The sequence below is a fragment of the Lathyrus oleraceus genome, chromosome 5 (genome assembly GCF_024323335.1).
Source record: "Lathyrus oleraceus cultivar Zhongwan6 chromosome 5, CAAS_Psat_ZW6_1.0, whole genome shotgun sequence".
NCBI classification, from domain to species: domain Eukaryota; kingdom Viridiplantae; phylum Streptophyta; class Magnoliopsida; order Fabales; family Fabaceae; genus Lathyrus; species Lathyrus oleraceus.
Genome location: NC_066583.1, coordinates 357578689 through 357606376, shown reverse-complemented (window position 1 = coordinate 357606376; position 27688 = coordinate 357578689). Strand labels below are relative to the sequence as shown.

The following is a 27688-nucleotide window of genomic DNA, read 5'->3' as shown; positions in this document are numbered from 1 at the left end:
CACTCAAAGCCTTCATTCGTACCAGCTAGCACTGTGATTGAAGGAATCCGTTCGTGTGGACTGAGTAGAGACGTTGTCATCGTTCAACGTTCGTGATCGCTCCGTGGATCTGCATCAAAGGTTTTAATCGTCAAAAGAGATCTGCACCAAAGGTTTCAATCGTCACAAGAGGTAAATATTCTATCACTGATCATGACCATTCGTAAGGATCTCTAAAGGAGAAAATTTTAATTTCCGTTGCGCTTTAGATCGCAATTCTCCTTCAACAAGCTCTTCCAGACTCTTCGATTCTCAACTTCTCACGATCCAAAGCATCCTTATACCTCTGAATGGTGTTCTCAAGCTCATAAGTGTGGATCTCGGAAATCAAATGGGCTTCCCTCTTCATCTCGAGGGTCAATTCCAAAGTTTTATTGAGCTGTTGAATCTTGAGTACAGCTCGATCCAACTCTTCGTTCTTAGTCTTGAATACAGATTTGGTACCTTTGAGTGCTTGTCCAAACTCTTCTCCCATTTCATCGGACTCTCTAGCCCTTTTGTTGGAGGCTTCAAGTTCTTTGCCTTTATTCTACTGACTATCCTTTATATTTCCATTCTCCATAGAGACTCTGCTGAATTTAATCCTCAATTCAGTATTCTCCAATTCCATCTATTTAATCTGGGCATTAAGTTTCTCCACATCTTTAGGTAATATGGGTTATGGCTCGGGAACCAAAGGATAGATGGAAGGATCAAATGGAAAAGGGAGCTTAACCATTTGAGCTCTCTCTTTCACCCAACATATGTAAGGTTCACGCGCAATGACGTTTCTCTTACCCAACTCTTTACCTTTTCTAATAACTGCTTGCCACAATCTTTTGATCTTTTTCACCACCAGATGATCTGTTTCACTACTGTGCAAGATAAAGGGCTATAAGGCTTCAGCTTTTGGAGTGCCATTCATGGGGTAACCATGTTGTCTCAAGGATAACACATGATTATAGTTGATGCAACCCATGGTTCATATCAAAGGTACATTGAAGAAGTCCCTAATGCTGACAATAATATCCTTAGTTTCCCACTCTCTGATGTACCACTTAACATGATTGGAGATAGTGTTGATTTCTAAGAGAATAGAGAGAGTATCAATTTGAGTGCCTGTGTGTGTGTGTGTGTGTGATTTTCTAGAAATGAATTAATGTCCTTCGATGGAATGGCGAATGGTGATTTATAGATGTGAGTAGGTTAACATAGTTAACTTTGTTAACTTAAATCAAAAGGGAAATTAGTTAAGGGTGATTACTCTGTTAGTTTTGGGAAGTGTAAATTATGTTAGACTAAATTGAAGTTGTTAGTTAGTCAGTTAGGTTTGAGATGTTAGTCATTCTGTTATTACTGTCAATTGCAGGTTGCAAGTTGAATGAAGTCATGAGAAGTTGCTATGGATTAAATGATGACATGCTCGTGCAGGTATACTTTCTGCAGGTTTTATTAGTTGATTAGATGACAAGATGCTTAGGGTTAACTCAGTTGAAAGGAAATTGCAAGTAGAACCTGTTGGACTACTACTACTACCACTATTACTACTACCACTACCACCACCACTACTACCACCACTATCACCACTATTATTACCACTACCATTGCTACTACTACTATCACTACCACCACCACCACCACCACCACCACGACTACAACTACTACCACTATCAATACCACCACCACCACCACCACTACTAATTAAGAATCCTTAAAAGATTTTTATGTCTTGTTATCCTTCGTAGAAAATGATTTTTACGAGTTTGCAACTGCAACATATGAGTTAGGTAATGGAAAAACATAACAAACGAATGCTTTTGTAGACAAAATTAAGTAATTTTTCCACTTGGTTAGTAGTCTAACTGAAGTAATAAATGACTTAATATATAAATAAAAAAGAATAAAAAGAATCACCCCATTATAAAAGAAATAAAAACATAAACTTCATTTGTTGGGATTTAAAGTGTGTCTCTTGGTTATTTTTCCTCTCGATTATGCATATCAATAAGTGAATATATGGTATATAAAAAAAATGAAAATGTTGCTCGCGCATGATTTATTGTTGGGTGAGGTAAAAGTTTTGTCATAAAATATATTATCTGTAGTATATATTGTAAATTTACTTGAAGTCACACGTAACTAATAAAACGAATACAAAAATAAGTTTTCCTCACTACTTCTAGTGCTAAACTATTTTGAAGTCATATGAAACTAATTGAATAAAGACAACACCGCGTTCTCTGAAACGCAAAAGTGTAGAGACTAGTGATTAATAATTAATAATTGTTGATTTGTAGATTTTCCTCAACAGTTAATTCTAATGCCTTAAACACTCATCAGATAGGGATAAGATATATGATACTTGTTTAAATAAATATAAGATTAACTGCATGGAGCTATCAACATTAACTAAGCGGTACAGCTAGAATTTGGTTCACATAGTACTTGTTTGGATAACGGCCACTAGATTTCCAATTGTTATTATCATTAAATGCATAGACCTCTAACATATAAATGACTTCTTGCCAACATTAATTATTAAGTTGTACTACTACGACTAGAATGGCATACAATTTTACACGTTTATAGTTCATTGCCACTAGAATAATTATGTTTTAATTTTTTTAATAAGTGTGATTTTATTTTTTCTCTTATTTATTAGAATTGAAGGAGTACTCTATTTCATTAAATAAAGAAAATTAACTAATACATTAATTTTATTAAAAAAAAATATACATATTTCTTGATTCATCTGAAAAAAGGTTATAAATAACTATATTCTCTCTGAAAGAGTGTTAAGGATTAGATGTATCAATTACTACAACAAATAAATAATGTTTTTCAAATAGCTCAGGATTGATATTTTAGTTCATTCTAACCTAGTCCTCAACACTCTTTTTTCATGACAAACTCTCACCTCGAATAATAGAAAATTGATGTATGTTTTTATCGGTAAATAAGCGGGTTGAAGTAATTTATGCATTGGTTATATTTAGATTCACATGTTTAGGCATAGACATGCACCTATAAACACGCTAATGATAACCATAATTTTGAATCTGAGTTGAAATAATCAGTTATTCAAGTAAATTAGCCATGCTTTTATACATGATAAATTAAGTGTCTAAGATGTAAAAAATAAGTATACATCAAACATTTTTCTTATTTCTATTCTTACTTTACAAGAGAGAATAGGTGTTAAATGGGGGATGAAAAAAATAGAGATGAATATAATAACACCAAGGTAATAATATATTGATAAAGTAAATCAAGCAATACAACAAGAATTACAAATAATGAATAGAAAAATCAAGCAATACAACAAGAATTACAAATAATGAATAGAAAAATTCATGCAACTCAGAAACAAAGTAAATCAAGCAATACAATAAGAATTAGAAATCATGAATAGGAAAATTCATGCAAATGACAAGCAAAAAAGACAGCGAAACATTAAAATTAAATCAAGCAACTTGACATCAAAACACAATTAAAATGCAAACAAAACATAAGTAAATGATATGATAAAAAAATTTCAAATATCTTCATAGAAGAACTTCTTGAAAAGCTCCAAGTGTGCAATCTGAAAATGCAAACATACAAGAATAGATCCGTCTTCATCAGGACTAAGAAGGATGACTGCCCTATCATGTGGAAACAAATTAGCCATTCCGAAATAATCAGGCTTCCCCCATCCAAAATCAGCTTCATAAACTGGCATACTCATCCAACTAGTTAAATGAAAATTAGGGTTCCCAAAATATGGAAAATTATCACCTACAGCACCTAAAAACAAAGCCCTTGCATCATCCAAATGTTCAAATCCCCTAATAACATCAATTTGCGACCTTATAAATTCATCTGTAACAATCTCAGTAGCTTCCCTTATGATTTTTGAAACATAACCTAATGGCTTTGATGTGATTTCTCCAACATACCCTTTTGCAGCTGTTTGTGTCAAAGCATTCCCAAAATAGTTTTTAGGAAGAGGTGGGATCATTCTTGTTCTAATATCAGCATTGAATCTAACAACACTCTCTTGATTCTCTCCAAGCTCACGCGCCTTAGATGCACATCTCCATAAATGTGCACCAATTGCTTCAAATCTACTAAAACCCCTACACCCTTTTTTCTTCATATTATATTCATTAGCTTTTTTCTTCAACTCTTCAACTTGTTCTGCTGAAAGTGTCAATAATGTTCCTGAATTTTTCTTCTTTTTTTCTTCACTTGCGTCTTTTCTTCCTACAATGAGTGGAAGAGGCTTCAATTCCATGTGTTCAAAACGAGGTGCCAAAGGAGTGTGTGAAAATTTGAGTAATGTTCTATCCAAAAAAGGTAACTCATTATCCTCAAGTGTTTCTCCTCTAGCTACTTTGGCCCATGAGTTGATGAATCTAATGGCTCCAAGTCCATCTGATAATTGATGGAAAAAAGCAATGCCAATTGCAAAGGCTTCATCATTGTTTTTGAACCTTGTGAGCTGCACAGATAATAATGGAATATCTTCAATGGGTTGATTATAATCGATTAACGGAACAAGCTCTTTGGTGAAGTCAGAAGGTGAAAAGTCACCATAATCATGAATTGTGTTAGTGGTTTGAGCTTCAAGCAAAATAGCACCTTTTGCATTGAGATTCAGTTCTAATCTAGCACCTTCCGTGTAACACAATCTACCAGCCATAGGATAGTATTGAACTAGAATTTTGGAGAGAGAGTTTTTCAAGGTTTCAATGGCATTTTCTTGGCATTGTTTTGGTTTGTAAATGTAAATGGTGGGTAGGCATCGAACACGTACAACTTGGTCCATATCAGTGAGCCATAAACGACCATCAGGAGTTGGTTCATTTGGAATCACAGTGTAAGAATCTGTAATGGTTACCATTTTGTTTTCATTCTTAGTGTGTAACAAGTTGCAAATCTTTAGGATGAATATGGCAATACCATTACGTATATTTATTAATGTGAGACAATCCCTTCTCAGAATGGGACCAGCATTCCCTACCGTTATAAATATTTAATAGCTGTAATGGTTTTGATAATTATATTTTTGTTTGAGGAGTATTTATTACTATATTATAAGGGCATGTTCCATGTTTATCAAAAAATAAATATTTACTTTATATTTTTATGTATCCATCATAAATATTTATTCAATAATTTTATTAGTTATAGTTTTTTCAACTTTTTTTTTTTACGAATGTAATCGATAAGTCAGTTAATTACTTCCGATGATTTATTTATCAGATTTTACTTTTATTTTAATCATTTAAAAAATAATATAAACGGATGGTTGTGATCATTAATAATATAAAATTGTTTATCCCGATGATCATAATAATTAATCTCTTTTTTTCACTTGATTTTTACTTATGTATCAATAAAAAATCTGCATCCCATATCTTTTTCTTTGTTTTATGTACATTGATAAATGATTACTCTATATTATTTATATTAATTAGTAATAATATTTTTTCCATACTCTTTTTATGTATAAATGATAAGGGTTTCTTCTATTTTTAATACTTTTCAGTGACAATGAATATTTGTTCCTTGATTTTTTTAGCGTATCACTTATTTTATTATTATTATTATCAGTAATAAATATTTATATCGTATTTTTTATAGTAAGTAGTGTCAAATATTTTTCTAAATCAATGTTTATTTAACTGTATAAAATACATCAATTTCTCATAAATGTATTTTTTATAAAATAAAACAAATTGTATATTATAATTTCTCGTCTTTATTTACAAATTATATATGGGTTGTGAGTTCCGACAATTTTTAAATATATATTTTTTTAATGTAACAAAAGTAAAAAATTATTTAAAAATATATATTTCAGCGTTGACCTCATGGTCATGATCCAAATTAAGGTATGAACGTCAAATGAACTGAAATGTGAAAGAAAATAGGATTATAATCTAGGTAGAAGAAGTTAACAAATTATAACGAAATAATGAGGTTATTATCCTTACGTCTGTCGGTCGAAGGTGATCCAACAGATTGCGATACTGAGTAATACAATGTCTAGAACATCTGTTATAACTCATACCACGTGCAGAACATTTACACCAAAAAGATAAAAATATTAGTTAGAGATAATAATCTTTAAAGAAGTAAATAAAGATATAGCAATTTAAACAACTTACTTTTGTGCATACGGGAATGTGAATGGGTTGTTTTGACGGGTGCTAGGGACGGTGGTCTTGACCAACCCCATGCTTGGAAAAAAAACAACACATCCAGAAAATGTAAATGTGTCTTTGTGTGAGTTCTTGCATAAAAAGCTATAGAGATAGGCTAGACAGACCGGCAGATCCCCAACTGTAACTTCCTATTCTATCTACATGTCTAAGTAAAGGTAAATACATAATATGCATGCTAGAACCACTACCTTCGGGAAATAAAAAAGAACTAATTAAAAGCATAATATAACACCTAGTTTTTATTATTCGAGCATCTTCGGTAGAATGTTCATCTAAGTATAAACTGTTATAGTATGACTTAAGGCGTGAAAGGAGTATACCTTGACCTCTTGAGTTATCATCTAACAAATCAGTCTCCAAGAGGTCCATGCAAATTGAATTTGCATAATTGGTTTTACCATTTACAACCTTACCTTCAATGGGCAGTCCCAAAAGCATATAGACGTCTTCTAACGTCACGGCACACTCACCGGTTGGGAACCAGAATGTGTGTGTCTCGGGACGCCATCTTTCGCATAAAGCAAGAATGAATTTGTTATCTACCGACCAAGACAAAATCTTGCTTATATGACCAAAACCGGGGAGTTCAACATAAGATTGAATCATCGGGTCCATATGGACATATTCGTGGACCCGAGTCCGGAACCTTGAAAAATCCTATAAAAGAAAGAACAAAAAACTTGACTAAGTTGGTATCTTATTAAAAGGAACTCTATTAAAACAAATAACAAAACAATAAAACGCTTACATAAGTTGCTATGTTTGCAACCGTTCCTCTATGTGATTCGCCCATAGTGAGGATAGACATTTTGTTGGGGATAAAAGCAGTTGGTGCAGATGAAACTACAAGAATTTATTGTAGATGAAATTGTAGAAGAAGTAGTGAATGATGGTGTGGAAGAAGTGTTGATGGTGTGGATGTATTTATAGGCAAATGAATTGGAGCATGAAAAGTTGTGTTTGCATGTTGTCTCCAATTGAATTAGCGCCCATGTGCATTTTGTACATGGTGTCACCATTCAAATTGGCGCCTCCATAGAGACGTGCATGACACACCTATGTCTGATTGTTTAGTTCTGAGGTCTGCATGCAATAAAAGATAAGAATCTTCGCAAGAAGGTGGTGAATGTTGGATATGCTCTAACTCAGTCGTCATTTCAATATTATCGTGATGAAATTAGACTGTCTAATGAAGACGCGGGGAGATGGTTAAATAACATACTAGTAGAGCAGTGGACAAGGGCATTTGACGGAGGTTGTCGATGGGGCCACATGACAACAAACCTTGTGGAATGCATGAACGGGGTATTCAAAGGAATTAGAAATCTGTCAATAACCGCCTTGGTAAGATCGACCTATTATAGGTTGGCTTCTACGTTCGCAACCAGAGGTGAAAGATGGAGTGCGGTGTTAATGTTTGGGCAAGTATTCAGTGAGTGTTGCATGAAAGTCATGAAAGAGGAGAGCATCAAAGCTAGCACACACACTGTAACAGTCTTTGACCGTCATAGGCAAAATTTTAGCGTCCAGGAAACAATGGACCACAACGAGGGGAGACCAAATTTAGTCTATGTTGTTAGACTAAACAGAAGTTGGTGCGACTGTGGAAAATTCCAGGTCTTCCGTATTCCTTTCATTTGTGAAAATATATATATATATATATATATATATATATATATATATATATATATATATATATATATATATATATATATATATATATATATATATAATTTGGTAAAATTAACTCACGTACCAACGTAAATTTGTAAGGATAGAATTAGCTTCACATGTAATTTGGTAAAATTAACTCACGTACAAGCGTAAACTTGTATGGATAGAATTAGGTTCACATGGGATGTTGGAAGAGTGTTTTGCAGAAATTTAATGAGCATCATGATTATTTTAGGTAGGAAGAGAGGCTGTTGCTTCTGACAATGATTTATTGGCCTGATAAGACTTGTAATTTCTAGCTTTTATTGAAAACAGTAGTCCTTTGGGTTAGGAAGTTGGAGGTTGTGAATATAACTCAAATGTACGGATTATTTTTTCAGTGTCTAGCATTCATTACAATCTTTCATGAAATAGAATTAAGTTAACTTTTTTGGCTAAATTATAATTTATCCATTTATTTTACCTCTTTAGATTTGATCCCTTATTTTATATTCAATTTCTTTTAAAAAATTTATTGAAAAAAACTAATAACATTTATATTTTAATAACGTATAGTTCATATCAATAATTTTTTCTCCTAAATTGGTGTTATCCACACTTTGGTAAAAAAATTGCATTCCAATAATTCTAAATACCATGTATAGTTTAGGCAGTCGCAAGTTTGAGAATGAATGTCCCCCAAAGTTTACTTTTTTTATAATCCACACGCCAATGCATTTCCTCATTCCAAACCTCATGCATATGAGTTATTTGAATCCAATAAAAAACCCTCCATAACCGGGTCATCTCATCACATTCAAAAAAAAAAAACAGTATCCTTTGGTGTTATCCAACATGTCAAACTCATGGAGTGGAACAATATTACATATATCAAATTCCTCCGAGCAACAACTTGCACATGTCATACATTACTTTCCTAAGGAATTTTGTTTTGTCTAACATGTGATCCCAAATTTACGGGATAAAGCCTTGTCGCTGCAGAGCCATTTTTATTATCCACTTATTACTGTAGAATAGTTTTCACAAAAACAACATTTGCTCCATGTATGATTTTTATATTAATTAAAATTAAATTACTATATATTCCAAAGCTGCCGAACCAAGCGTGCATATGCATTAATATTGTTATTAGAGACATCATCACAATTTGAATCAAAGTCCTATCCATTTTTGCTCTTTAACAAACTTGTAGAATCTGGTTGAGCCATGTCGTGCCATTAACAAACTTTTACGTAATATATTGATTCAAGGCATACCTTAAAATACCATATGGATGAAATAATAACCACTATGCAATTAACATTATATCATTAACCTACATCAATATAACAAAAATATTTGGAACTAATAATTTTGACTCCTAACAGTGGCAAAACTTTAAAATTAAAGCAAAACCTTAAAAATTTTAACTTTACTCCTAATATCAAATATGCATAAATTTATAATCAAAACATATTCTTATCAATTTCTACTAATAACCATGAATAAGAATAAATTTAAAATTAGAGACATTATTACAACTGAAATCGAAATCAAATCTGAATACTGATATGGAGAAGTTGAAAGGTTTCTGAGAGGATGTCGAATCCGAAAAAGATATGGAGAAGTTGCATGTTTCTGAACTGATATTGTATGAGAAAGAGATAGAAAAGGATTAAAGGAATGTATATGCAGAGGGTTCATCTTCATGAAAGATAAATTCTTGTAAATTGCAAATTCACTTCCCCAATAACGGATGATTAAATTGGAACAAAGAAAGATGAAAATGATAACTGATTTGGAAGAAAAAACGCTACAGAGAACAAAGACCACCAATAACGTAATAGACCAATTGCAGAAGAAAGAGGGTACAATGAACAAAATATACCAAGAATATATTTAAAAATGTTATAATCATTATAGTTGTTAATTGACATTAATGCAATACATTTTAAATGGAATTGACAATTAGGGACATGAAATTAGATGTCTAATGGTGTTTTAAGTGGGCTAATATGTAATTTTTATGGTAATTAAAATTATTATTATTATAATTATAGTTGTTAATTGACATTAATGCAATACATTTTAAATGGAATTGACAATTAGGGACATGAAATTAGATGTCTAATGGTCTTTTAAGTGGGCTAATATGTAATTTTTATGGTAATTAAAATTATTATTATTATAATTATAGTTGTTAATTGACATTAATGCAATACATTTTAAATGGAATTGACAATTAGGGACATGAAATTAGATGTCTAATGGTCTTTTAAGTGGGCTAATATGTAATTTTTATGGTAATTAAAATTATTATTATTATAATTATAGTTGTTAATTGACATTAATGCAATACATTTTAAATGGAATTGACAATTAGGGACATGAAATTAGATGTCTAATGGTCTTTTAAGTGGGCTAATATGTAATTTTTATGGTAATTAAAATTATTATTATTATAATAGTAGATTTGTTTTTTTAAGTGTTATTTCAAAGTTCAAAGTAATATTGGTTGTAGTTTTGTGAAAATTACCATTAGTCATTTATTATAAAAAGAGAAGAAAGTTAAGTAAATTATTAAAAAACTATGGGTATTATAAGAAGAAGAAAAATTGTTTAAAAAGAAACAACAATCATTAGTTGTCTTGATATTTATAAAAAAAATAAAAAATGATACTAAAAAGGGAACAAGAGTATTAATCATCGTGACAAGCTTTCAAAATTATAAGGTCAAAATTACAAGTTCAAAATATAATAATTATATATCTAGCCATGCTTGCATAAATTAGGGAAGGATAATACACTTAAAGTTATTCCACCATAAAAGGTAAGGGTGGCAAAACGGGTACGGTCCGTTGGACATGTCCATTTTGCCCGCAATTTAATGCTGGACGGACTAAGAGTTTAGGCCATCATCCTTCGATATGCTCGCCTCGTCCTGCACCGTTTTTTTCGCGGGCTTTTGCAAGGACATGCATTTTCATAAATTTTTACGTTTTTAGGCTTAAAAGGTTCAGTGTTCACAGACTTTTCCCGCTCCGTCCTCACTTTTTTTGCAGGGTGGGACTAGGTTTTAAACCTGTATCCTCAACTATTACCGTCTGCCCCATTTTTATGGGCTTTTACGGGGCGGGTCTAAACGGGATGGGCATACCTGTTTGCCACCTCTAATAAAAGGGTAATGTTAATATATTTCTTAAGGGCATAAGTTAAGGGTTGAATACAAAAAAAAAGTCTTAAAAATTGTACATCGATTTTATTAAAAATTGATAATTAATTTTTTTATTGTCTTTTTTTAACATAAACTTTTTATTTATGGGTTTCTTAACGTGTGTCCTAAGGCACAAGTTATCATTACCCGTATAAAAATTCTATTTTTATCACTTTTAGGCATCAGTTATGAAATTGTACCAACTAAGATTAGCTTGACAACATTATTTAAGCCACTTCATTAAAAATCAACATATACCGCGAGTTCTATTGTTAGTTGAAGTATGTGACTCACATGTACAACAATAAACAATGAAAATGAGTATTAAAATTAGGTTTAATATCCCTTTTAATCTCATATCTTAACTACAAAATTCATTTTTGTCCGTTAACTTATAAAAGATCCATATTGATCTATTAACTCTTTAAAAAGTATCAAGTTTATAACAACCCGTAGAATATATATCTAGAATAATATCATACAAGTGTTATTATTTGGTACTGATACAACATAAGAGCCTAAAGGCATCATTATATACACATGTCCAACTAAAAACATCAATGACACATGTTATACAATAGCTCCTAAAAATAAAAAAAATCTAAGAACTATGTACAATATCTTCATTGTACACAACTCCACAGCGGAAGATCACAATGACTGCATCCCTTGAAACATTAGTAGACAGCTTCTCTTAAATTCAACCTGCAAGGAATACCTGAAAAATAACGATATTGGGGTGAGATGATAATCTCAGTGAGTTCCCCTATCATATGGGTCCACTCGGCTCTACATGGTTGCTACCTGATTTCTAACTCAAGTATTCACCTTTCGTTACTTGTGCATCATTCACGCAATGTAAGTAGGACTTTAGCAACTAAGGGATATTCACAATGTATGGAAACATGTCACTTGAGTTCACATAACTAAATAAATTACTATTCGGATTCACGAAACATCAATCCCCGAACGGACCTATGTCTAAGTCAGGCTCGGTTCATGCATGCTCGTACGGTTCGATTTTGATGGTGGATATCGGGTCCTCTATGAGGCTTAATCCCCAGTTCAAGCGACCGTCACCCGTATAGGCCTCTAACCCACTTAGGGTATCTTTCATCTTATGTGACTCTAACCCATTTATGTGTCCACCTTTCCCCCATCTACGCCATGGTTGGGACTCAAACCCAATTGAGGCACGAATCATTGGTGCCACATCCCCATTTTTTCTTTACATAAGCCTCTCAAATGGTATGTGTACAATCACAAATAATTCTGAATACATGATTAGTTCTCAACAACAAATAGGACTTTTGGAACAAAGGTTCCTCACCAAAAATATCAACTTAATTCTCATGATATCATAACATGATACATTCTCATTATATAAATCACACATGTTTCGTACTAAGCTTGTTAATATATCATCTTCGTGACTACTTGTTTGTTGTACACACTGCGGTACAATTACATCCAAGCATAACTATCTAACTCATTCCATGACTTAAGTTATCTTTCTAATTCATTTACCTAGTATTCACATAGGTTTACCTTACTCATAAGTTTTAATCTTATACTTACACAATCAACACAACAACAAATTCCCAACATAGTTCATAAATACGCATAATAAATTCATTACCAAAACACAGAAAATAATTGTAGTACAAACATGTTTTTCTTCTCACCAATTGATGAAGCATTGGACTACCTTTCTAATGTGTCTGACGTCACGTTTATCGCAGTTATCGTTCCCATTTTATAGTGGAAACAAGGAAACAATTTGTAAACATACATAATAGTATAATACCAGCAAGCAAGTGATAATTTACTTATAAGCATGATTCCATATTCACAAGCAATAAATCATTTAACTAGATTTCTAACGCATCCGATTGAGCCTCATTTCGAGTTACGAAATTCATTTTAGAGTGAAAATAGGGGAACCAATCGATTGTTATCATGGCCTAATCGATTGGATCAACATTTTGTCACGATTTTTCATTAAAATGGAAGGGACCAATCGATTGGTCCATGGTGTCAATCGATTGAGAGATGCAACTTTTTCAAAAATGACATTTCTAAACATGCCTTCTTCCATCATTTATCGTTCTAAACTATAGACTAACATAAATCCACACACCAAATCAAGTGATTATAAGTTATAGCTTCAAGAAACAAGACATAATACAACAATCATATCAACCACAACATGACTTTCATAGAAAATCAATCCAAAACATGAACCCACACTAATCAAGGGATTATGAAGTATGATTCAAGAACAACATACATATGTTACCATGGGAATCAAAGACAACAAGAACAACATAAAAGCAACATCAACAACACAAACCCTAGTTTTCCACACATAAATTTCTCCCACCCAAGACTAAATCTAACTATGGAACTCACCTTATGAAGAAGATGATGAGAATTAGAGATGATGGTGATGATATGATGAAAATGATGAATGTTTCCATGGCTTTTCTCTTCTTCTTCCTTCCTTCTTCTTCTCTTCTTTCTCTTTCTCACGTTTTCCTTTTCTTTTCTTCTTCGCGATACTTTATCTTTTTTCTTTCTTTCTTATCCACACAAATATATATATATATATATATATATATATATATATATATATATATATATATATATATATATATATATATATATATATATAATATTATGTAATGATACAAAATATTCTCAAGTGATATTCTTATCTTCTAGTCCCAATTGACCAATTATTAATGTTATCAAAAAAATTCATATTGTACTTATTAATAATGATCAGTCTTTTTTAATAAGGATTGACATCTTAAGAGTCAACTTGTTACTCTATTGGTTCCAACTGATAACACTTGGAGTACACAGGAGCTCAAATTGTTACAACTGACAAGAGATAGAGTATAGAAACTCACTTGGTCTCAACTGATAACCAATTGATCATTTAAGGGTATATGAGATATTATAAAGTTAGTCATTTCGTCTAACTAGTGACGGATTTAACGATCAATTTTTTAGTTTTCCCATCACTAATAAGACTGAAAAGATTTATATGAAATATTTTGAAGAGTCAAAGAAGCAATATGGACTTTTTTTTTAAATTAAGGGACCAAAATGAATCTCAAAGTTAAGATACGAGACCAAAAATAATATCAAGGCCTTTAAATTAGGTGTGATCATGGTTCATGAAATGTATTGAACTAAATCACATTAATGGTTTGATTGAGATTACAATAATTACTTCAATAAAAAATATAATTAATTTTTAAAACGATTTCAATTATGTTTAAAATCAATTTAAACTTATTTGCATTTATAAATTAATTTATAATCAGTTTGTATTTATAATGAGTTTGTATTTATAAACTAGTTTTATGTTTTGATTCTTTTAAGCCATTTTTTTTTATTTTCCAAAAAAATAATTTTTTGGATTTTTTTTATTTTCGAAAACAAAAAATTTAGAATTTTTTTTGTTTTATTTTAAGATTTTTCAGAATTTTTACTATTTCCAAAACAAAATTAGGTTTTTTTAATTGTTTTTATTTCCATTTTTTAATTTTGGAAAAAAAACTTACATCCAAATTTATTTTTATTTTATTTTTGGATTATTTTATCCATAAAACTTTTTTTTTTAATTTTGAAAACAATAATACTTTATAAGAAAAAAATATTTTTTAAAATTCTTCATGAAAAAATTTATTTTCAGGAATTTAAAAAAAAAATACATATTCTTAATTTTAAATAATGTTTTTCAAATATTCAGGTACGAGTTTTAACTACTCCCTCCATTTCTATTTAAATGTATTTTTTTACTTTTTACACATATCAATAAAATTAATTAAAATTATTACTTTTTAGATAATATTTATATTATTCTTAATTTTTTATTATATCCATTTTATTTTTTATTTTTCTGTAATAATTATCTAGAAATAATTTTGAACTTTGCAAATGAAACAAAAACTAAAAAAAAAAATGAAGGGAGTAGTTTTTTACTTAAGTTGATTGGTTGAATTGTTTATAATATGTGATTGAATGGTTTTAGTTTTTTATAATTCGGTGTAATTTAATTTGGATATATGATTTTGTTAATCATATTTTTTAGCATCCAATGGTTTTTAGTTTGTAATTAGCAAGCAAGAAAATCACCATTAAGTTTAACTCTAGTGGCAGAACATTAGTCCTAACCCGTACTTTTGAAAACAATGAAGTATGTACTAGTTTCACTATAAATGAAGTATCATAGTTTCACATAATATAAGAATGTTTAATGTTGATGGAGATATATTACAAGCTGAAATAGAAGGAGTTGAATATGGGGTAATTGTTTTTAAAATGTTGTTTTTATTTTAATGTACACGAATTTTTTAATTTATGAAATAGTATTAAAAAATGTATATGTAATAGTAGTAATTTTAGACGATTTAAAATTTAGGCATTTATTTTAGAAAATGTTTTACATGGACGAATATATAAATAAAAAATGTTAAAATTAGAGATAAAAATAGCAGAAGAGTGTGTCATTAATATAGTATAGAATAGTACTGAATGATACAGGTAAATTAATTCAAGTTGCACAAATAATAAAAAAAAATCTATTAATAAAAAAAGTTAAAAAGGAAGAAGTTTATGAAAAGAAATATTATAATTTGTCATTAAAGTGAATTAAATAAAGGGATTAAACGGTGAAAAGTAAATATGAGATAAAAGAGGATAACTAATACGATTGGAATTTAGGAACATTTATATGTTTTTATTTTTTCTTACAGTCTTTTTATCACATATAAAGGTGTACTTGAGTCGATTTAGATTGAGTATGTTCAAATTTGATATTCAATCTATATAGGATATTTTAGTTTGTGTGAAATAAAATAATCGCCTTATACTAATGAGTTGATTTGGCCACATAAAATAATAAATGATTAAATATTGGTAATCTATTTTTAGTATTTTTTAACATTATAAAATAATAAATTATAACATCAACTAATAAAATTATCATAAAATACTAGCAACAAACTAAAGTTACACGACATAAAATTATATTAACATTAAAATAACTAAATAGTGAAACATCCAAAATTAGTTAAAGTTATGACTCACTAAAATAGTAAATGTTCAAGAGATTAAAAATTGCAACAACTAATTTAATATTCATCAAAATCATTAAAATTGTAATAATAAATATTTGATTAGTAGGTCATTGGGTTTTTTGTGTTTGGATCCAGTTTTACCCAAAACCCAATTTTTTTAATGGTTTTTTAGTTTTTAAACTCATATCCATCTGATTACCCGACCCAACCCACTTTTTGGATTTTTTTTGGGGGTTGGCCGACTTTTGTGGGTTGACCCAACCCATGCACACGTCCACATGGATGTTGTAGTTCCTATTGGATTGACTCTTTAGATTGGCTGCATTTAGCAAAACAACAACATGGAGAAGTGTCTAAGTATTCAAGATTGGTCTAACTTGCTTAAGATGTAAAAATGACACATGATGGGCATGACGCTCCAGCATGTGGCCTAACATGTTGGTACGACATATGGACCTTGCTCAACAGGCGTCATAATGTTGCATTTTGGATGAATCTATGGAGAAGATTCAGTTATATTTTATTGCTAATTGACTTAGCAATATGATTAGGTGATTTGTTTGACAGTTGGATGAAGATTAATCTGAATTTAAATGAAGATTTAAATTTGAATTTAAATTGAAACAAATCATATCTTATTGGAGATATTCAATGAACAAATCAAATATCTAATAAATCAAATATCTTGTTGGAAACATCCAATGATCACTTCTAAAGATAAAACTATGAGCTTAAAACCAAAGGCTAAATGGACTGATGTTGAAGATGAGGAAGCTCTTGGAAGTTCCAAAGCTTTGAATGTTGTCTTCAATGGTATGGACAAGAACATGTTCAGGTTGATCAACACATGTTTAGTAGCTAAAGAGACATGGGAGATTCTCAAAACTGCTCATGAAGACACCTCTAAAGTTTGTATGTCAAAGTTGCAACTACTTACCACTAAGCTTGAGAATCCGAGGATGAATGAAGATGAATCTATCTATTAATTCCATATCATATTGCGTGATATTTCCAACACTTCCTTTGACTTAGGTGAAAAGATGTCTGAAGAAAAGCTTGCTAGAAAAATTCTCAGATCATTATCTAAGAGGTTTAATATGAAAGTGATTGTTATTGAAGAAACTAAGGACTTGGGCAGTATAAAGGTTCATGAACTCATTGGCTCCTTACAAACCTTTGAGATGTCCATCATTGATAGATCATAGAAGAAGAACAAAGGTATAACGTTTGTCTCCAATTCTAAAGGAAGTCATAGTGATTGTCGCATTACGCGAAAAACCGGCGGGAAAAAGACACAGAGCCGCCACCGTGCGTTATTTATCCCAGAGGGGGGAAAGGAAACGCTCGAAGTAAACCTGGAAAGGAATAGTCTCACGACCAGAGATCGATAGGATCGGGAGTCGGTTATGCGAAGGGAAGGTATTAGCACCCCTACGCATCTGTCGTACTCGACGGGATCCACGCTCAGAAAGGATAGAAGAAAGGTTGCTAAATAACTGCTCAAAACACTGCACACACTGAAAGGAAACACAGATGAGAGACAGAGGAAACGGACTCGGCAGGATATCGCATCCTGGACCTACGTAGTTTGTAAGACACAAACATTAGAGTCGACGTAGTTCAGGGAAGTGGGAACGTGCTCGCTAGGATGTCGCATCCTATGCATACGTATCTTCTCTAACCAGAGAAGAATCAAAGCACTCGTAGCTCAGCTAATGCACGCCAAACAAAACACAAACAGGAAACCGACTGCCAATCACTGGACTTACGTCAGACTCCGAACAAACAACCACACACAGGAAACCGACTGCCAATCGCTGGACTTACGTCAGACTCCAACAAGCAAACAAGAAGGTTGAAAAAGAAAAAGGGAGCCCGGAGAGATCTGCTCATCTCCTGCCTAAGTACCTCATCTGGTATGAGGATCAGGGCGACGTAGTTCCCCTTAATAGGGAAAGAACTTCTAACCTAACCAGAGACAAGGGAGATAACAGACTACTAGGGAGACTACGACTCGAGCCTAGAAGTTGTCATGCATACGATCCCTAAGCTGAGGTCTCTAGTCCTAACCTAACTTGCACAGGGAGCAAGCTAGCCTAAACAGCACATAAGCAAACACAAGCACAAGAGAGAAAACACACACACTATATGCAAACAAGTGGCTCATACAAGGTTGGGCTTTAGTCAAGGGGTCAAATCAACCTCGACAAACAAGCCAACTGGACAGGGGTGTTGTTAGCTCTTAACCCTAACATTGAGAGTTAGGGTGAAGCAGATGAAATGGGAATGAGGGTAAGACCTCATAGCTCTTATCCCTGGCCTGGGAGAGCTTTAAGCAATGAAAGTGTGGGAGTCCAGAACGTGGGACTCTATTCCACAATGACTGACACAACAAGATATTGGGTTTTTATTCAAAGTGCATCAACACATGGTGTGAGCAAGATGAAAGACACAACTGAATAGCAGGGGATGGATTGCACATCCCTTGTATCTGCCAATGCCTCTTCACTTAGGAGGTCTTTGAACGTACAAGGCACAAAGATAAACAACCACAAACATTGCCTCTTAAGGAGGGCTTCAGACAGGTGTCTGCCAAAGTAACATGACAGGTCTTCCAGACTACATGAAGAGTAGGAATTTACCTAAGTGGTATGCCAACCACAAGCAAAGCAAATCAACTCAAGCAATGAGTTAAAGCTACTAAAGTACCTGTGTAAACAACCAAACAATCAGCACAGTATTCAAACAAACTATTCACAGACAAACAAACAGCACAAGGCATAAGAGGCAAGCAACTCAAATTGTTTCATCAGTCAAAGAACCTACAAAACAGCAAATGTTAATCAACCAAAATAATTTGTATCTCAAGTGATGAGATCATATCAGCCAATGTGGCTAATTGCTTTGAAACCTGAAATGCACAGCTCAAAATGTGAGATCAAACCACTAGCTCAAAGGCTAGGGTCAAAAGTGAAGCTAAGAGCCAAAACAGAAGTTGAAATTTAACACAAAGCATCCTTAATCAAATGAGAACATGTCATAAAAAGAACCAAATCAAAATCATTAGGCAAGGGCATGTAATAAGCAAGAGAAGTCAAAGGCAAATTCAAAGCACACATTTGGACATTTAGAATGAAAATTCCAAATCAAAACAGAAATGATTCAAATAATTCTGGAAATTTTCATGAGCATTCAACACATCCATTACAATCATCATACAAAAAATCAGAATCAACAGAGGTCATTTGATATGGAAACAAAATTGTACAAGTTGAACATCAAATTGTGTGACACACATTGTCACACCATACAAACATGTGCATAAAACAGAAATGAAAAATGAAAAAAAATGCACAATCAAGCCTCAAACATCCATCAACATGTCAAGAATCATTATGCAAAATTTCATGGCATTTGGATCAATATTGAGCATTTCACAATAGAAAGAATGGAGCAAGGTCACATATGCACACATGTTCAATCATCCTAACACAATTCAAAACCCATCCATGCACAACTTCAGAAATTTGCATTAAAAAAAAGGATATTCCATGGATCAAGTAGCAAAAAACCAGGGATTATTTGAGCATTTTTCAATTTATTATGCATTTTAGAAGTTAGCAAAAAAAAATGAAATTAAAAATGGAATAAACATATGAAATTTGGAGGGAAAGTGAATTGGTGAAGTTAATTTGAAAAAAGTGGTGCACGCTGGAATCGAACCATGTTGCATTTTAAAATGAGGCGCGCTGAATAAGTAATACCAAAAACACCACAGCATGGAATCGAAGTGAGGATCATGGATCAAACGCGTTCTGTAGCATGTTCTTCATCAAGAACCCTAGCGCCATCCCAGATTTGAACCAGACGGACACAAAACGGACGCTAGGCGGACACTACATCGTCTTCCTTGCGAAGACGATGATGAACAGTACGAAGCTCAAAATATTTTTCCAGATTTTCAAAATAAGTACATCATTCGAATCCTTATTCCACGTAGGTTACAAATCAAGCATTGATTCAGTCCAAATCATCACCAATTATGCAAATCGATCAAAATAAGTTTGATGCTCAAAACTTTAATCACACATATCTCGACCAATAGTACATCATTTTTCATGAAATTTTCACCAGAATTCTCAGGGTTCCAAGATCTACACAACTATGATAATGAAATCAAGAATCATGAGGTTCGATTTCTAACCTCTTGAAGAACAGAAGGTTGAAAACCGTGTGTCCAAGGCTCAACAATGTCCAGTTCCACTTCCCTTGAGCTCCAATGAAGCTTGATACAAGAAATGGCTCGTGAAAAGACTTGGAACCAGCTCAATTTGAAATTTCCATTAACACCTTCAAGCTTGTGGTATGCACGAATCTGAGCAGAAATTCACCAAATGCACGTTGAATCACACTCAAAAGCACTCTATGTTCATGATTGTGCAAGAAAATTCCAGGTTTATGTGCAATTTTTTGGAAAACCAATGAAGAGAAAATTGAGAGTGAAGAGGGATTTCTAGATCTGAAAACTTGTGTCCTCTGCAATGCAGTTACAATTAGGCTTTTATATGCCCTCCTAATCAATCTGAAATTATCACTAAGCCAAGGTTAATGGAGATTAGGAAGATATAAGGTGTATGCACCAATTGACAATTTCACCTCATGCATGAAAAACCCACGTGAACAGTGCACAATAAGGGCCCAAATTCATTCAAAATCAACCCATGCACACATTGGAAATGGAATTATGTTCATGTGATCAACCAATTTTGATTTTGGCAATTTCCCTTCAAAAATAACATGCATGAGCAAATGATTGTGTGAATGAATTTCATGCCATGTAATGAATGATTTGGAAAATATGAGTCATGAGGAGAATAATGCAAAAAGAGACACTCCATTTAGAGTCTTGGTTCAAAAGATATGGCATTTTGAAGTTTCAAGCACACTTTGCAATGATTTGATCATAACTCCTTAATCATTCATCATAAATTCATGATCTTGGACTTTTTGGAAATGGGAGAGAAATATATTCAACTTTCATGTTGGACTAAATTTCATTTGAAGCATATTTGAGGTTGGAAAGTCAAGTTGAAGTTGGTCCAAAAACTTGCCATTTCTTGAAATTTGAAATTACAGGTCACTTTCCATTTTTGGAAACTTTTGATCTGGCTTCAAAATCTTCAAGGTAGATGTTTGACATGATGAATAAACCTCTTTGGGACATGAATGAAGTTTCTCAAACCATTTCTCCACCTCCTAGCCCTCAGTTGACTTTCAGTTGACTTTTATGGGCCTCAAATGACTTGGACATGCACTGTGGCCTTTGAGCCTCTAGTACTTGGTCAAGTTGCTTCAAAAGGATCCTTGGTTCAAATAAGCTCTCTAGAATAACCATAGGGCCTTCATCTCATGGAAATGATTGGTCTCATGCATAGATGAATCCTCGTGATACCAGTCTTGACTGATGAAATGCAATGCACTATGCAATGTTAATGACCTAAAAAATGAAATGAATGTACAAATGGGGGGTGCAAATTTGAGGTGCTACAGCTGCCCCTATTCAATCAACTGGGAACCTGAACGGATGAGAGCAACGGCTGCCAGACATTCAAGGTAAACAGGGATTGAATACCAAAGAACCGTAGAAATTTGCACTCTGCGGGAGATGGACGAAAACAGACAGTCGACTTGATGTACACTGACATCAAGGAAAGCGGGGCCATTTACCGATGGCGGCTTGAACAGTCGACTTGATGTATATTGACATCAAGGAAAGCGAGGCCATTTACCGATGGCGGCTTGAACAGTCGACTTGATGCACACTGACATCAAGGAAAGCGAGGCCATTTACCGATGGCGGCTTGAACAGTCGACTTGATGTACACTGACATCAAGGAAAGCGAGGCCATTTACCGATGGCGGCTTGAATTGGAGAGGAACAAGATGTTCACAACGGGAACCCGACAAGACGTTTACCGACGACTCTACTGGGGATTTTGAAAAGATACATGACCCAACATTGACCGATGACTGGGGAAACAAGATATACAACCAGACGTCAACGGACGAATGGGAAAAACTCGACGTTTACCGACATCGAAAGATGATGTTTACCGACACCAAAGGAAGGACGACCAAACATTTACCGATGACTGGAATAAGGATATTCAACCAGACGTTAACGAACGAATGGGAAAAACTCGACGTTTACCGACACCAACGTAGGGGTGACCAGACATCAACGGATGACTGGAAAAAGACACTCAACCAGTCGTCAACGGACGAATGGGAAAAAGAAACCACGACTATACATCGAAAGATGATGAATGGGAAGAAGGAGGTTGATGTTACGGACATCGAAAGATGATGTCTACAGACACCAAAAAGGACCCGCACGGGGATCAACACGACACCCAGTGGTATCGCAAGGATGACACCTACATATGTCAAGACAAGGCCAGACACTTGTCGGGGACTACTCTGGGGAGTCAAGCTTTCCTTTCGCTGACGGGTGAGGAAATAAACCTCTCTGGGGTTTGTTGATTCTGAACGTTGTCAAGAGCAACTGCAGCAACTGTGCCATACAGATGTTGCAAAACGGTCCACCTCTGTTGGGGAACTGATCCAAGCTTGCAAGATGCTAAGGGAGGAAAACTCCCGCTGGGAAAGCAAGCGACCACTTTGCTGAGCACACCATCTCTTATTCGATCTCTCAACCCTGTGGGGAGACGCACTGCTGGGGTGCTTGTTGATCGGACATTCTCAGAACAGCAGAGAAACTAACTCAACTAGGGAGTCACTTGTTGGGAAAACACCAACCTCTCAACCATGCTGGGGAAATCAACTTTGAAATCAACCCAAATGACCCAATCGTTGCGATGCTAAACCCTTATGAATAACATCTTCACCTACCACTTGAACCCATTCTCGGATGGTCACCACGGCTTGGGGCTAGTCTATGCTTGCAATGCTGATGCATGAGTTTTTTTCCAGCGCAATGATGCATAACCCTGGAAATGCTACGCTTTTAATGATGCAATATGCTATGCTTATCTAAATGATGAATGCATAAAAACACGTCCCCTCCAGGGACAGCACCGGGGAGCTCGAGGAACTCTGTTGAGGAATTCAATATCATCCCAATCTCTACCCTGCTAGGGAATAGCATTGCTGTTGGGGAAATGATGATCCTTGTTGGGGATGATTTCCACTGAACCCGACCCGCTTGGGGACTCCGCTGGGAGAAACAGTCAATGCCCACTTCCACTGGGAAAGGTAAACTCTACTGGGGATAACTTTCACCGAACTTGCCCCGCTTGGGGACTTCGCTAGGGAAAACCATCAACACAAACTTCCGTTGGGAAGACTACCCACTTCATACTTGTTGAGGAATTCATTCCCAACCTTGCTGGGGGGTTGCAGTACTTCAAACATGACTGCCAAGAAACAAGCTACCCACAGACACCTCCGCTGGGGAAATAGCAACCTTCAGACTCAGTGGAGAACTAACAGTCTTCAGACTTGCTGGGGGATGATAACCAATCTCAGGCCTGAATGCCGAGGAAACACCGCTCTCGAATCCGCTGGGGAGATAACGACCTCGAACCCGCTGAGAAGATATGGCTTATTGGACACAGACCGTCCGTCGACTCGTCGAACACTGGTGTTCACTATCTCACCATAGTGCTGACTCTCCACTTTTGAGAGCTCCTAGACTCAACCGGTCTCTTCTGGTTCATCACCTTGTATTCTCGGCTTTTCTCTGCTTCGAGACAATCGATCTCCTCAGATCCGGGCCAACTCTATAGTCCTCAGACTTTGAAGAGTCTTCTTGATTACCCTCTAGGATCGTCGCAATTCTTTCATCGTCTTTTCACCGTTCTTCAATCCCTTGCCCCTGATTGGACTCTGCGGGGATCTCTTGTCAAAACGTTTCACGTCACAACCTGCAAGTGAGTGAAAATATCTAACAGCACCTGCAAAGGAGATCGTTAGATAAAAGCGTGTCCCAGGCGTGCCAAAATTTCAACACCTAGGTCACTCAACTTTCCGAATAAGATTTCAGGCTTCCACTCTTATAAGCATGCATCGGAAGGAACCCCTATGTTCAAAAATGCAAAGATTCTTATCAGAATAAACAGATGTTTTTGCAATCAAAGCGGTTATGAAAACAAAAACAAAACTATTTGACTGAGAATGCATTTTATTGATTGAAAAAGGTGTGGCTAGTAACAGAGCGACACACAGGAAGCAATCCCTGAAAAGAGGTGTTTGCGCACAAAAGGAAAATCCATCCTAATGGCAATGTGAAACCATGATCTCATCGGGTTCTAACTCGGTTACACCCCATATGTCCTCAAGACTCTCCGCGCTTTCTGCCTTCTGAACAAGACGCTTCCGACCGATCTCTGTCTTCAGATTATCCAGGTGTTTTAACCAAAGTGTAAACGATCATGCTGGACGCAGTTGTTCGTTTCATTCCCTCTTTTGCCTGGACCGCCCTTTCAGGTTTTCAGTCCACCGGGATACCCTTTTTTGCCCAAGCCTCCCTTGTGGGGGTTTTCGACTTGCCGGGTGTACAGTTTTTTCTTTTTATCCCTAATTTTTTCCCGAACCTTTTCATTCATTTTTTTGGTTCGCCGGGATTCCCCTTTTTGCCTGGACTCTTTTATTCTTTTCGTCCAGCGGGTCAATTTTTACGAAGTATCTTTTAACTGCGTCCACATTCACAGGGGATGGAAGATCCTGGCCATCCATGGTCGTCAACAACAAGGCTCTACCAGAGAACACCTTCTTGACCACGAATGGACATTCATAATTATGTGTCAACTTGCCCCTATGATCGTTCTAAGGAGGAAGGATCCTTTTCAACATCACGTCTCCCACACGATACCCACGAGGTCGTACCTTTCGGTCAAAAGCACGTTTCATTCACTGGGTACAACTGCCATGACAAATGGCTGCCAGCCTCTTTTTCTCAATTAGGCTCAACTCTTCGTACCGAGTACTTACCCACTCAGCCTTTTCCAATCTTCATCCATCAGAACTCTCAATGACGGAGCCTGGACCTCAACTGGTAACATAGCGTCCATCTCATACGAGCGAGAAAGGTTTGCCCCAGTAGGTGTACGCACCAAGGTTCGATACCAGGATACAAACTTTGTGTTCAGCCACGCTGTTGGTGCATTCAAATTTTAGTCGGGCAACAAAAGGAACGTGGGATCCCTTTGGCGTAACCAAAGCAACACCAACTATGTTTCCATTCACGTTAACGACCCCATCAAACATCGGAATCCGTTCGGATTCAGGGTCAGGCCCCTCCTCCGGGATCGGTTCCTCACAATCTTTTGATTTGAGAACCATGATGTCCTCATCAGGGAATTCAAACTTCATCGGTTGACAATCATCGATGGGCTGCGGGGCGAGGTAATCGAACAATACGCTCCCCTTTATTGCTTTCTGAGAGGTATATTGAACATCATATTCAATCAAAATCATTTGCCATCTCGCAACCCGCCCGGTCTATGCTGGCTTCTCGAATACATACTTGATCGGATCCATCTTGGAAATCCATGAATTGGTATGAACCAGCATATATTGTCTCAGTCGGCGAGCAGCATATGCCAAAGTACAGCAAGTTCTCTCTGTTGGTGTAAGCCCTAGAGGCCAATACTTTTGGTACTTGTATCGAATTATTTATTAATAATAAAAGGCATTTTTCTTTATTATGTTTGTTTAATAAAGTCCCTGGAATAGATAGTCCATTTAATGTATCAAGTATGACTTAATCATGAGATCACATTAAACATAAGGACACTATTCTTAAAGTGTCCGTAGTCAAGCTTTAATATGAAATGGGATAACATTAAAGCATGGAGACTATTATGTTTGTAGACTGATGATCACGTCTCATGGATCATGGATAAAGAGTTATCAAGTCTTAAACATAGGTATGAATATTAAGAGTAATATTCATACTGGATTGACCCGCTATGAGAATACTATATAGAAAGTTATGCAAAGTGTCATAAGTTATTCTCATGGTGATAATAGTGTATACCACTCTTCGACCTGAAACCACTATGGATCCTAGATGTAGAGTCGAGTGCTTTATTGCTGATCCAACGTTGTCCGTAACTGGATAACCATAAAGACAGTTGATGGGTACTCCACGAAGCATGCTGAGGGACATGAGTGTCCTAGATGGAATTTGCCAATCCTGCTTAACAGGATAAATGTCTATGGGCCCAATATTGAACTGGACAAGGGTGACATGGTCTATACCTTGTGTTCAATATAGACGTAAGGGCAAAGGGGTAATTATACACATAATTATTATCACAGGAGGTTTTGTCAGATCACATGACATTTTCGTGACTTGGGTAGCAGTGATGTGTTGCTAGATACCGCTCACTGTTTATTATGTTAAATGTGTGATTTAATATAATTGCCAACGTCGCGAAAACCTATAGGGTCACACACAAAGGACGGATTGATAAGAGATAGAATAATTAAGGAACACCGTAAGGTACGGTGCACTTAAGTGGGAGACGAAATATGGTAAGGTACCAAATACTTAAGTGATTTTGGCATATTATGAGATATGGGCCAAAATGCACTTAAGTGGGCTTTTTGGCTTGAAGCCCACACAAGTGGTTCTATAAATAGAACCCCTTGGGTAGAAGCACTGTCACTCAATTCCACTCAGACAGAAATTCAAGTAGAGACTTGGAATTTTGTTTCCCTCTTTCTCTCACTCAAAGCCTTCATTCATAACAGCTAGCACTGCGATTGAAGGAATCCGTTCGTGTGGACTGAGTAGAGACGTTGTCATCGTTCAACGTTCGTGATCGCCCCGTGGATCTGTATCAAAGGTTTTGATCATTATCAGAGATCTGCACCAAAGGTTTGAATCGCCACAAGAGGTAACGATTCTATCACTGATCATGCTCATTCGTAAGGATCACTAATGGAGAAAATTTTATATTCCGCTGCGCCTTGGATGGCAATTCTCCTTCACTCTCGAGCAGTGAATATTTGTTTCACAGTTGGCAAACTTTTTGCTAAGGTAAATTTCATGCTCTTTTCGACCAGACTCGTCATGTTGATCCAGTACACACCTCATAGATTCCTCGGGGCCTGTCAAGTACGGAATTAACGGTCATCCCTCCACAGGGAGGCATCAAAATCGGAGACTCCTGCAACTTATTCTTTTATTTTTCAATGCCCCTTGGCAATCATTATTTCACCTGACCGTTTGATCTTTTCTTTTCAACAGCTTGAATATCGGTTCGCACGTGGCTATTAGAGGAGATATGAACCGTGAGATGCAGTTCAATCTACCTAAGAGACCACGAACCTCTTTTTCTGTTCTCGGTTCAGGCCTTTCTTGTTTTTTTTTTTTTAGCAGGATCAACCTCGATTCCTATTTCGCTCACAATAAGCCTCAGCAGCTTTCCGGACCGCACTCCGAAAGTGCACTTATTCGAATTCAACCT

General features: G+C 35.1%; 3 protein-coding genes across 3 annotated transcripts; all 3 read right to left on the bottom strand.

Annotated features, from left to right (window-relative positions):
* Positions 1 to 262: 262 nt before the first annotated feature.
* LOC127080673 (uncharacterized) lies at positions 263 to 2528 on the bottom strand. The gene is made up of 3 exons (XM_051020986.1): positions 2429 to 2528; positions 1534 to 1728; positions 263 to 546 (listed from the first exon to the last, which is right to left on the bottom strand). Exons 1-3 carry the CDS (start codon positions 2526 to 2528, stop codon positions 263 to 265), a joined length of 579 nt encoding a protein of 192 aa, XP_050876943.1.
* A 724-nt stretch (positions 2529 to 3252) lies between these two features.
* LOC127084679 (spermidine hydroxycinnamoyl transferase) lies at positions 3253 to 4964 on the bottom strand. Its single transcript, XM_051025174.1, has one exon. The coding sequence runs from the start codon at positions 4901 to 4903 to the stop codon at positions 3554 to 3556; it is 1350 nt and encodes a 449-aa protein (XP_050881131.1). The 5' UTR covers positions 4904 to 4964; the 3' UTR covers positions 3253 to 3553.
* A 915-nt stretch (positions 4965 to 5879) lies between these two features.
* Positions 5880 to 7109, bottom strand: LOC127079005 (protein MAIN-LIKE 2-like). Its single transcript, XM_051019422.1, has 2 exons — positions 6979 to 7109; positions 5880 to 6887 (listed from the first exon to the last, which is right to left on the bottom strand). Exons 1-2 carry the CDS (start codon positions 7036 to 7038, stop codon positions 6312 to 6314), a joined length of 636 nt encoding a protein of 211 aa, XP_050875379.1. The 5' UTR covers positions 7039 to 7109; the 3' UTR covers positions 5880 to 6311.
* Positions 7110 to 27688: the final 20579 nt, after the last annotated feature.